Here is an 11,257-nt window from a genome sequence, read left to right on the forward strand (position 1 = left end):
ACAAATATAAAAGTGCTTTATTAACTGTGAGAAAACTATATATATTATCGTTACTTTTTGCATGTCTCTGCCAATTGACCTACTTAAGACACAGCTCAAATCCAAGTTATCCCCATGCACAGTAATATAATAATTCTTCTTCATTTTTAAAGTATTTTTTTTTTTTTTTTTTTTGTGAGGAGATCAGCCCTGAGCTAACATCCGCCAATCTTCCTCTTTTTTTGCTGAGGAAGACGGCCCTGGGCTAACATCTGTGCCTATCTTCCTCCACTTTATATGGGACGCCGCCACAGCATGGCTTACCAAGCAGTGCGTCGGTGCGCGCCCGGGATCCGAACCAGCGAACCCCGGGCCGCCGCAGCGGAGCGCGCGCACTTAACCGCTTGCGCCACCGGGCCGACCCCCCATTTTTAAAGTATTTTTAAAGTTTTATCTGGCTGCTCTGGCTAGAAGGGATTTCTTCTTTCCCTGAACTTATATTACACTGTTTAATTCATTTGTTATGAAGCATGTGTTCCATCATAAATTTCTAGTATTGCTATTTTTTCCATGTAGTAAAAAATTACTAGTGCTGATATTTTAGACTGTGTATTTTTACATTATTATCTCTCCCTACCCAGAGTTTAATTTCTTAAGGAGTATCTTTCACAAAGAGTAGATATGTAGCAAATATTTGTAGAGGTATTGATTGCTGAAATTCTACCATTTATAGTAGGTGGGAAAACATGGCCACAATACTTTGCAGCTCCTCTCATCAAGGTTTGAAGTCCATTTCCCCACACCTTGAATCTGTGCAGGCCTTACGACTTGCTATGACCACTAGAGTGTGGTAGGAATGAAGGCCTAAAGACGCCTTGCAGCTTCTCCTTTCACCCTCTTGGACCATTGCCCTAAGTACCACCATGCTATAAAGAAGCCCAGCCAAGCCAGCACACACAACTGCCACACATGTGAGTGAGGCCATCTTGGACTATTCAGTCGTTTCCAGTCACCTTGGACTGCATGCTCATAATGAGCCCAGGTGAGAGCAGTAAAAGAACCATCCAGCCAACCCACATAATCATGAGGAAAAAACATCACTTTGGGTGTTGTTCATTATGCAGCAATAGATAACCGAAGACCAGAAGAGATATTCCTCTCCTCCACGCTGACAGGGTTTTATGGCCTCTTTCATGGCCCTTCTCACAAATGACCTTGCTTTCTGGGCATGTATCTTCTGACCACTACCAGATTCTAATGTCACTGAGAGTGAAACAGAATTTACTGATCCAAGATTTCTCCTGAAGTACTCTGCCCAGATTGTAGATAGTGGGTGGATGAGTCCATTTGCATAATAAGTAATGGCTCTTTCCAAGAGAGTTTTGGAACTCAAGTCCCATAGGAATATATTATAAGGCAGTTTCATCACAAGAGCACTTGGAGAGTCACTGTGCTTCCCTTAACCGTGTCTCACACCTACGTGGGCGGAGGTTAGTCTGGCACTAAAAGGGATCTAGAACAGGACATATTCATGGATTATTCCATCACACTTTTCCTTCAGTGCCTCACATGCCTGTCAGAGAAAACATTCTTCCTATTGGTTAACATTTTCTTCTCTAGCCACACATCTCTCTATTTAACCTACAATGAAAACATCACCAAGAGCCCACACTACTAAAAAAATGAGCCATTCTGCTCATCTACCCCTCTAGGATCCTTGGTACTGTATCCAATTCTCCATCTCTCCCACATTTTTGTTTTCCCCAAAGCCCCAGTAGATAGTTGTACGTCATAGTTGCACATCCTTCTAGTTGCTGTATGTGGGACGCGTCCCCAGCATGGCCAGAGAAGCGGTGTGTCGGTGCGCGCCCAGGATCCGAACTGGGGCCGCCAGTAGTGGAGCGCGCGCACTTAACCGCTAAGCCACGGGGCCGGCCCTCTCCCACGTTTTTATACAGATAAAACTAGATTTAAATGAACATTAAATATGGCTTTGGTGAGGGTGGGAAGAGTCTCAAAAGGACAGGTTTTGGAATGTATGTGTAACCAGGTGTACACAGTGAATGCACTCTGCCCCAGAGTGTACACTTGAGCACATGTGTGCCAGAAGGAGCAGCACACTGGTCTGTCCCCCTGGAGAACTACAACCCCTTCCCCACTTTGTATCCAGAGGTTCCTTGGTTCTTTAAGTGTCTGTGGGCCCTAACTGGTGGAAGGATATTTGCTTCTGAGAAGAAGCTGGTCTGGGAAAGCTGTGTGTGAAAATGAGAACCCAGGTGAAGTCTCCAGTCCCTGTAGCAACCACAAGTGCTAGATCAGCAGTAGTTTATTTATTATTAAATATTTGGGGTGGGCTGCCCTTTCCTCAATGTTAGGCACAGTGGTGAGGCTTCTAGCTAAACTAGTCATGGTCCTCAGAGCTGTTTCTTCAATTCCTTGTTGCCTTCCAGATGTGAGGGCTACAATATGTGGAAAACCCAGCTGTGGTTCAGGCTCCATAAAGATCACATGAGCTTGAGGAAGTGCGCTGGCAGGGTACTCTCCCCAAAGGTTGGGTTCAGTGGTTACTGATAGACTCTCGGGGTTCTACTTTGGTTTTGGGGAAGGGGTAAGATAGAATTCTCATCTGAGGTGTTCCTCAGGAAAAGCCAGCCATCTCAGCATTATTCTCAGTCAAGGAGCCCTTACATTTTACAGACTTGAGCTAAAAAGTTCCCATTCATAGCAATTAGATATTTCCCAAGAGCATGAGCTGGAACCATCTCCCTTGGACGTCCTAGTACTCCCTCTCTTATGACAACAGGGCCTTCCCTATCCTGTACTTGCTTAATTAAAGGAAATTACTTCAGTAACACTGGAAAACAAAGAAGATCTCTTTAAGGTGACTCAATTTTACTCTATCATCCACCACTAATCCCAGAATAATAGTGTACTCATGCTACACTTACATAATTAAGGAAATCCTCTTAAATTATCCTTTCAAATAACGGACCATTCAACCTTAACTGTTTGTCCCTGCTCTACCCTGAAACACTCAATATAGTCGAAACAACTGTAGGGGAGGAAGACGACCCTCTACCCACTCTGAGTCCTTTCTGGCTGGGCTACAAATTAAATTGACATAAGACCGAATAGTAGAAGAAAATCAAACAAAGCTTTATAACATGTATACATGGGAGAGACCCAGGGGAAACTGGGTAACTCGCCAAAATGGTGGAGGTTTTCATCTTAAATACTATCTTCAGCTAAAGACAAAGGAGGATGTTGGCGGTGGAAGAGTCAGCTATGGGAGATTACCAGAAAAGCACAGTAAACAAGAGTAAGGTTAATATGCAGATTTAAGTCCTTGCCTTCTGCACTGATAAGAGTTTCTAGAGATAAGGTCATCCCCCCTTCTTCCTGGTACAGAGAGGGAGATGATACCTTTACAAAGGGAGATTTCCCTTATAAACACAAATGTCTCTTACAAAGCATAACTTCTATTTTTACATGGTTTTCAGAGCTTTGATAAGAATGGGCTTAGCAAGGATCCTCACAGTCTATCCATACCCAGAGTTATCTATGGTGATGGCCTGTCCTAGGGACAGGGCTTCTATCTTAAATTCTTTTAGGCAGTTTGGGGGAAGGCCAAATGTTCTTCCTGAGTCTTCTGAGCCTTTATTGTATTCAGCTAGAAATAATCCACACAACCAAGTGGCACATCTTGGGGCAGCCTGCCCTGAGCCACATCACAACAAAGAAAAAAGTTCCCTTCAGCTAACAGTGGGAAACCTCCACATTTCATCTCTGTCTAGGTACCCATTTAGTAGAGCACCCTGAAAGGTTTGAAAATTACTCTTATCTGTTGTGCAAGTTGAGTCAGATGAATATAGATTAACAGGAGAGTGGCTAGGTGGATTGGTTTAACCATCTGAGTTGCTTAAGATCTTTTCCAATACTTGTCAGAATAACCTCCATCAGCAGTCTCCTGGGTGAGGGCAAAGATGAGACAAGTCTGAATACTGTCTCAGCTACCAAACAAGGTTAACTAAAATATCCTTGGACCTGATTGGTTAAGTCAATAAAAAACAACTTATCATATACAATGTGTTTAGGACGTGGGGGGGGGGGCTCATAAAATTGAGTAAAACGATGAGATTTCCTTGCAGTGGTAGAGACAGACGCATAAAAAGACAATTTCATAACTTAATCAGGTGTGGAGGGGAGGGTGGAGTCTGCAGCGAAGCTTCCTGAAGAAGCCAGTCTTGTGTCCTAGCCCAGAAGAGACTCCAGCGAGAAAGGCTGGGGTGACAATCTGAACGTTTTCATCCATTTCTTCCTAGAACATCTTTACTTTGACTTTTTACAGGTATTTCTTTGAGTAGAGCTGCTAACTGCTGCCTACCGTTCCTCCTCCTGCCGCTCAGAACAGCCTAAGCTCCCGCCTTTTTTCATTGCTCGCCCTTGAGCCACGCCCCCGGGTTCTGGCGCTAAGTTGGGGCCAATAAAGCTGCGCCCCAAGGATCACAGGAAGAGGGAAGGGAAGCCTCCAGCCAATGGGAGGCCAAGTATTATCCCAAAGAGAGAGAAAAGTCTTTTAGTGTTGTCTTTGGACCAATGAGGAGCAATGATTGTGCGCCCGCCGTAGGCGCGTAACAGAGGACGCGCGGCTTCCCCAAGCACGTGACCCGAGACCTGAAGCAGCCTCGCCCCACCCCCTGGTCTGGAGGTAGCGCGATGGGCCACGCTTCCAATGGCTCGCAGCGCTTCTCGTCACGTGCAGTGTTTGCAGCCCGAGCAGCCTCCGGAAGGTCATGTGACAGTTGACGTTGCGCGACGCTCCCCAATGGAAAAGAAGAGCTGCCTTCACAGGACCAGGAATTGGTGTATCTCTACGAATAATAGCCCGGCGGAGGCGGGGACCGCCTATCACGTGCTGCGGGACGGAACGGGGCGGGGCAGGCCACTGGTTGCGGGGCGAGCTGGGCGGGCGGTGCGCAGGCGCCCTGGGGACCCGGTAGCGGCGGCGGCGGCGGCGGCGGCGGTGGTTGCGGCGACAGCAGCGGAGGAGGGAGCCGGATCCTTGGCCGAAGCGGAAGGTGGTGGTGGCGGCCATGGCGGCAGATGGAGAGCGATCTCCGCTGCTCTCCGAGCCCATCGACGGTGGCGCCGGCGGCAACGGATTAGTGGGGCCGGGCGGGAGTGGGGCTGGGCCCGGGGGAGGCCTGACCCCCTCCGCACCACCGTACGGAGCCGGTAAACATGCCCCGCCCCAGGGTAAGCTGGGCGGGTCCGAGGTGTTCCTGCGGGAACGCTGAGAGGCGGGGAGGGGGCGGGTCCCATGCGCAGGTGCGGAGCTGTTGCACCTGTGACAGGGTGAGGCTTCCTTCCCTCCTTAACCGCGACCGGAGCTTGGGAACAGAAAGGGGTTCTGAGGAAGCTGATCGAAGCACGGATTATAAGAAGCCCGCCAAGCTTGGTCAGAAGGGTTGAGGACCAGAAGGAGTTCCTTGACCCCATGGAGCATCAGTGGGGGTGTCTGCAAGTGATGCCGATTCTTCTTTTTACCTTCCTCTCCAGCATTTCCCCCGTTCCCCGAGGGGCACCCAGCCGTGTTGCCTGGGGAGGACCCACCCCCGTACTCGCCCCTGACCAGCCCGGACAGTGGGAGTGCCCCCATGATCACCTGCCGAGTCTGCCAGTCTCTCATCAACGTGGAAGGCAAGATGCATCAGCATGTAGTCAAATGTGGCGTCTGCAATGAAGCCACTGTGAGTTACACCTATCTATGAAATGGGCCCTGTTTCCTGGATCCTCTTTCTGATCTCTAGATTCTAGACCCTGACTTTCAGACGGTAGCCAAGTGCTCTTCATGAAACCCAGGTTTCAGTTCCTGGAGTTTCACACAGCCATTTCCCCAGAAGCCACTCACCAAAGCTGGTGTTGACCATCCCTCACCTTCATACCTATCATGGATACTGAAGCCTAGTTTTCATTTGCAGATCTCATGTTATATGCTTTTTGCACATTTCTCTGTCCTGGCTAAGACCTTTTCTCTCCTCAGAAGGTGTTTTTGTAGGAAATGGAAGAGGTTGGGATTACAGGTTTGCTTACTGATGTCCCCATTATTCTTTAGCCTATCAAGAATGCACCCCCAGGGAAAAAATATGTTCGATGCCCCTGTAACTGTCTCCTTATCTGCAAAGTGACTTCCCAGCGGATTGCCTGCCCTAGGCCCTATTGGTAAGAGGCATAAGGTGGGGAAGGGCATTTTCCCTAGTGAGGAAAATTGGAAAGCTAAAAAAAGGATGAATGTTTATAGAGAAGGTAAAAGTGAGAGAGCCTGGTGTTTTTTTAGAAGGAGAAAAAGCTAAGGACTATGGTGTCTCTAGAATGTCATAGCCATCTTTCTCATCTCTCAATAAAAAGATTGGGATGAAATGGTTTCCTTTAGGAGAACGGAGAGTCTCGGGGACTGGGAGAATTATCCTAAAGTAAAAGAGGAATTAGAGACCTGAAGTTTAAACAGTGCTCTTCTTCAATGATTCTCTGGGGTACGGTTGGGGGGCAGAGCCTTAAATGCACAGAGAAGTAGATGAACTCAGAGAGGCAGGGAGTAGGGGATGTGAAGGAAGGATAGCGTGGGGATCCTTAGGATTAAGAATATTTTGAACATAGTCTTTTTCTCCTGTACAGCAAAAGAATCATCAATCTTGGGCCTGTGCATCCAGGGCCTCTGAGTCCAGAACCACAACCCGTGGGTGTCAGGGTCATCTGTGGACATTGCAAGAATACTTTTCTGGTGAGGAGAGATATTGGGAAGCCCTGGAAAAAAGAAAAACAAGAGTAATCATGAATATATTTCTGAATGATGATAATGAATCCTGAAAAGGTCTGTTCTATGAGGACCTATTTCTCACCCTCTCCCTGCCCTAGGGCTCTTATTGAAGATGACTTCTACTATTAAAGCTTCTACTATTAATTGCTTTCTCCCTTTTTCTTTCTCCATAGTGGACAGAGTTCACAGATCGAACCTTGGCCCGTTGCCCTCACTGCAGGAAAGTGTAAGTGATTAAAGAGTGGCATCGTTGGGCTGGTAATGGGGTAATGTGTAGAGTGAAAACTACAGGGTCATTACAAGCGTCTATTTCTGTTTGGCTCCCCACAGGTCATCTATTGGGCGCAGATATCCACGAAAGAGATGTATCTGCTGCTTCTTGCTTGGCTTACTCTTGGCAATCACTGCCACTGGCCTTGCTGTGAGTAACCTTGATCAGACCCTTCATTCTTCAGCCTCATCTCCACAGGCTAAGATTTGGGAAATGGCTACTCCCCAAAAAAGTGAAACTGAGGGCTGGGTTGTTTTGTCTTGTTTTAATGTGCAGATGAGCTGAAGTTGAACTAACTGATAAACAGTCCTCGCTGTTACTAAAGGAGTAAAAACCAGCCATCTTTTTTATGCAGAGGATAGGACAACAGAGAAATGGCTTAAATTAAAGAGTTGGTATTAGGAAACCTAAGATATTGAGAAAATCTGACAGTTGTCTAGGATTGTATGAGTTATGTTCCTGCCTAGGAGGAGGGAGCTGAACAACTGGGCCTTTAAAAAGGTCCCTGAAGGTGCCTACATGTGGACAGGGAACAGGAACTGAAGCTTGAGTTCTGTGTTACTGTTACCGGGGCTCCTAGAAAGTGGTGAGAGATCAGCAGTAACCCCATCTTTCTTTTTCTTCTTCACCTTCATCAGTTTGGCACATGGAAGCATGCACGGCGATATGGAGGCATCTATGCAGCCTGGGCATTTGTCATCCTGTTGGCTGTGCTGTGTTTGGGCCGGGCCCTCTATTGGGCCTGTATGAAGGTCAGCCACCCTGTCCAGAACTTCTCCTGAGCCCCATGACGACCCACAGACTGTGCCTGGCCCCTCCCTGGTGGGGACAGTGACACTACAGAGGGAGCCGTGGTAAAAGGCTCCCCAGGGCTTCTGTAAGAGGAGCCGAGCAGCTGCCTTCCTTTTCCCTGGGGAGAGGTAGGAAGGAACCAGGCCCTCACCTAGGTTTGGAAGGGTAGATAAGACCACTGCTGGCCATCTGCTTTCCCCCAGGGGTTGCTGTTGAGAGTGAAGTAGGTGAAATGTTGCCCTTAAACCTGGGCCCTAAAAGACGGTTCTAGCCTCGTTCTTCCTATGTGCTCCCCAAGAGCCATTCCTGTCCCTTACACATTCCAGGGCAGGGTCGGGGTGGGTAGCCCTGGGGGTTTCCCTCCCTCTTGTGCACTCTTAGGACCTTGCTGCTGCTATTGCACTTCACCAGGGGCTGGCTCTGGCCTCAGTACCCTCAGTCTCCTCTCCCCCCATTCTGTGTCCTGTGGGGGTGGGGTCAGCTGCTGCTCTGTACAGAACCACAGGAACTGATGTGTATATAACTATTTAATGTGGGGTATGTTCCCCTAGTCCTGTGTTTTCCTTCATTCCTCCTAACCTTACCTCTCAGTTGCAGTATTTAACTGGGCTGGGTAGGGTTCTTCTCTGTTGGGGGAAGTTAGGGACTCATCCTGTGCTTGTAAATAAATAAGGTTATGACTGTCCTTTTCCAGTTGTTAATCTATACGTATGAAAAGATGAGGAGGGGAATTTGTAGCCCTACAAAGGGGTAGAATACAAAGACAGCAAGGCTGAAACTATGGCTCTTTATTTTCACATGGACAGGTCAAGGAAGTCATCAGTAGCTTTTGTTTAATGTAAAAAAAAAAAAACCCGTCAAAAACAAAACCAAACCTCTGGCTTAAAGAAAACCTAAGTCTGTCACTAGGAGCCTGGTTGAAGGATTCATATTTTCACAAAGAAAATACAGTGCAGATTTCTCTAGAGAGCAGTTTTTAAAGAAGTTTGGGAGCGGGGGTAAGAAGTTTTAAAGCTAGTTTGGGGGGCTTATTTCCCAGGCTCAAAGTGATTTGGGGGAGGTGTCACAGTGCTAGGTATAGGGTGATGGGACAGTGGTCACTGCCCAGGGCCTTGGAACGGATCTTGCTGTCACACAATGCAGGTAACAGAGAGTGAGACAACAAAAAATAATCAAGGCGCCAACCAACATTTTTGGAGCGTGCATTCATCATATAGGTCCAAAAGGTGTAGGCATAGGCCGTGTCAGGGTAGAGATGCCGGAAACTGTCAGCCAGTGGCACAGCCTGCAGCAATTCCCCAAAGCCCTGACGCTCTTGTGGCGTGAAGCCAGCATTCTTTTTGTTTCCCTTGGGGTTACGAAGGTCAATTTCTTCATGAGCCACATTGAGATCCCCACATAGCACAAGGGGCTTGCGGGAAGCCAGGCCCTTCAGGAACTTGCGAAAGGCTTCGTCCCAGCGCTGCCGGTACTCCAAGCGCACCAGACCCCGGCCTGCATTAGGTACATAGGCTGTTACCAGCACAAATGCATCAAATTCAGCCACAATCACTCGGCCTTCCTGATCATGTTCCTCCTCACCTACAGAAATGATGAAACAATCAGAATAAAGAGGTATAAAAGGGAAAACAGAGAATAAAGGAATCAAGAATTGGGGCTCAGTCGGGTATTAGCAATTGGTTTGAAAGAGCTCAGGCGTTAGGAATCAATAGGGTCTCACCAATGCCATAGGAGACTTTGAGTGGGCACTGGCGGGAAAGCAGGCCCACACCACTGTACCCTTCCTTGTCTGAAGGAGCTGACCAGTACTGATGGGATAGTCCAGACAGCTCTTGAAGTTCAGCTGGTAGTTTGTTCTCTGAACATTTGGTCTCTTGGAGGCACAGGATATCTGGGGCTTCTTCCTTTACCCACTGAGTGAAATGACAGGTAGAAAAAGTATCATCAATTCAGCAGACATTTATTGAAGAAGTTATGTTCTAAGTACTAGAGATACACAAGTGAGACAGTCCTTGTGGAAAAGGAGTGTAACAGTCTAGGCACAATATTTAAATAATTTAAACAATGATAAATTATGTAACTGCCACTGATGGAGGGAGGTAGGGAGAGTGGTACAGGCAACACTGAGATGTGGTTTTCTACAGGCAATGGATAGCCAGCTGAGATTTTTAAGCAGTAATTTAAATGGAGGATATGCTGGAGATAAAATGGAGCAAGTCCAGTAACAAGGTTTTTGCAACATGCTGGGGAAGAGATGAGGACATCAAAACAATGCTAAGGGAATTGAAGGAATGGACCTTTAGGAAATACAACTGGTATGAGTTGGTGAAGGCCCTCCTTGTGCCTCTCCCCCAAGAAAACTACCAATAAGGGAAAAATAAAACCTACATGCTTGGGACTAAAATGAGAAAAGGCAATTAAACCCGTAGATCATTCAATACTAAAGGCTGTCTCTTCCCCTCCTTGAATTGCACTCACATCTAAACCTTTCTTCTTAATCCAGGCTCGAAGCCCATCCACATTCCAGGAGCAGATCTTGAGTGTGGCTGATTTGCCACTGGGTGAGGTTTTGTGATCTGGGGGGTCCTCATACAGGACTGGTCCCTCTCCCGCTGCCTCTTTTTCGTTTTTCTTTGCTCCTGCCTTACTCTTCTTGGCCTCTGGCTCTATAAATGAGTAATACATAGTGATAAAACTTGGCGGTATTTAATTTTGATCCAGAGTTAACTACAGACCCACAGCCTGCAGTTGCCGCGCCTTTTTCAGAAACTCGGCAAAAATATATTTAGTCTGGCCTACTTCCGTTCATCGGAGCAATTAGAAACACCCCATCGCAGCCTCTAGGGAGACGGGCTCATTTCATTCTCTTACCAGTCTTGGGCCCTTCTCCGTCTTCTGCCACCGCTCCCTTTTTCCCACGCTTCGGCATCACTGTAACAAACGCCCTTCGGCACCCGTTCCGCGTCGCCCACCGAATCAGTATTTTTACCGCGTTGCCTACAGACGCAAAGAAATCATGAAACCAGCTGAGGCTGAGGAAAAAACTCCTCCCTCGGGCGCCCTCGCACTAGGTCCCGCCTTTGAAACCATATTATCTCAGAATCCTTTCCCCGCCTCCGCGCACTATAGGCCCTTCAGCCCCTCACCCACAAGACTAGATCATTCTATACTGCCTTGTACCCTCCTCGCGAGATCTGCCCTCCGGCCAATCCAGGGCCTTAATTAAGGGTGCCGATTTAGGCTGGCCGATCAGACGTCCAGAGAAGCCCCTGTGATGGGCAAAGAACAGCAACCCCGGATCTGACCTCCCCGAGTCCCAGCCTGGCTCCTCCTCACCCGAGCACAAAGAATGCAGCACGTTGTGGCCCCACGTGGGTAACTGGCGTGGTCACGTGTTC

General features: G+C 47.8%; 2 protein-coding genes across 4 annotated transcripts; one reads left to right on the plus strand and one right to left on the minus strand.

The window, feature by feature from the left end:
- Nucleotides 1–4,948: 4,948 nt before the first annotated feature.
- PIP4P1 (phosphatidylinositol-4,5-bisphosphate 4-phosphatase 1) lies at nt 4,949–8,544 on the plus strand. Of its 2 annotated transcripts, none has more exons than XM_058541070.1 (7): nt 4,949–5,235; nt 5,539–5,729; nt 6,095–6,201; nt 6,655–6,760; nt 6,970–7,022; nt 7,127–7,217; nt 7,706–8,544. In XM_058541070.1, the coding sequence occupies exons 1-7, from the start codon at nt 5,073–5,075 to the stop codon at nt 7,847–7,849; spliced, it is 855 nt and encodes a 284-aa protein (XP_058397053.1). In that variant the 5' UTR covers nt 4,949–5,072; the 3' UTR covers nt 7,850–8,544. The 2 variants fall into 2 exon arrangements, with proteins under 2 accessions (XP_058397053.1, XP_058397054.1); XM_058541071.1 differs by having other exon boundaries at nt 4,950–5,214.
- Nucleotides 8,545–8,632: 88 nt separating this feature from the next.
- APEX1 (apurinic/apyrimidinic endodeoxyribonuclease 1) lies at nt 8,633–11,254 on the minus strand. 2 transcript variants are annotated; one of them, XM_058541069.1, is made up of 5 exons: nt 11,165–11,254; nt 10,731–10,856; nt 10,338–10,525; nt 9,580–9,772; nt 8,633–9,440 (listed from the first exon to the last, which is right to left on the minus strand). In XM_058541069.1, exons 2-5 carry the CDS (start codon nt 10,786–10,788, stop codon nt 8,923–8,925), a joined length of 957 nt encoding a protein of 318 aa, XP_058397052.1. In that variant the 5' UTR covers nt 10,789–10,856; nt 11,165–11,254; the 3' UTR covers nt 8,633–8,922. The 2 variants fall into 2 exon arrangements, with proteins under 2 accessions (XP_058397052.1, XP_058397051.1); XM_058541068.1 differs by lacking the exon at nt 11,165–11,254 and adding an exon at nt 11,040–11,146.
- Nucleotides 11,255–11,257: the final 3 nt, after the last annotated feature.

This window comes from Diceros bicornis, chromosome 5, assembly GCF_020826845.1.
Source record: "Diceros bicornis minor isolate mBicDic1 chromosome 5, mDicBic1.mat.cur, whole genome shotgun sequence".
Lineage (NCBI taxonomy): Eukaryota > Metazoa > Chordata > Mammalia > Perissodactyla > Rhinocerotidae > Diceros > Diceros bicornis.

Coding starts and splice junctions, on each gene's coding strand:
- PIP4P1 (XM_058541070.1), top strand. CDS start 5,073: ATGGCGGCAGATGGAGAGCGATCTCCGCTGCTCTCCGAGCCCATCGAC. Junction 5,236..5,538: donor TAAACATGCCCCGCCCCAGG/GTAAGCTGGGCG, acceptor CTTCCTCTCCAG/CATTTCCCCCGTTCCCCGAG. Junction 6,761..6,969: donor ATTGCAAGAATACTTTTCTG/GTGAGGAGAGAT, acceptor CTTTCTCCATAG/TGGACAGAGTTCACAGATCG.
- APEX1 (XM_058541069.1), bottom strand. CDS start 10,788: ATGCCGAAGCGTGGGAAAAAGGGAGCGGTGGCAGAAGACGGAGAAGGG. Junction 10,526..10,730: donor CGGAGAAGGGCCCAAGACTG/GTAAGAGAATGA, acceptor ACTCATTTATAG/AGCCAGAGGCCAAGAAGAGT. Junction 9,773..10,337: donor TTAAGAAGAAAGGTTTAGAT/GTGAGTGCAATT, acceptor CATTTCACTCAG/TGGGTAAAGGAAGAAGCCCC.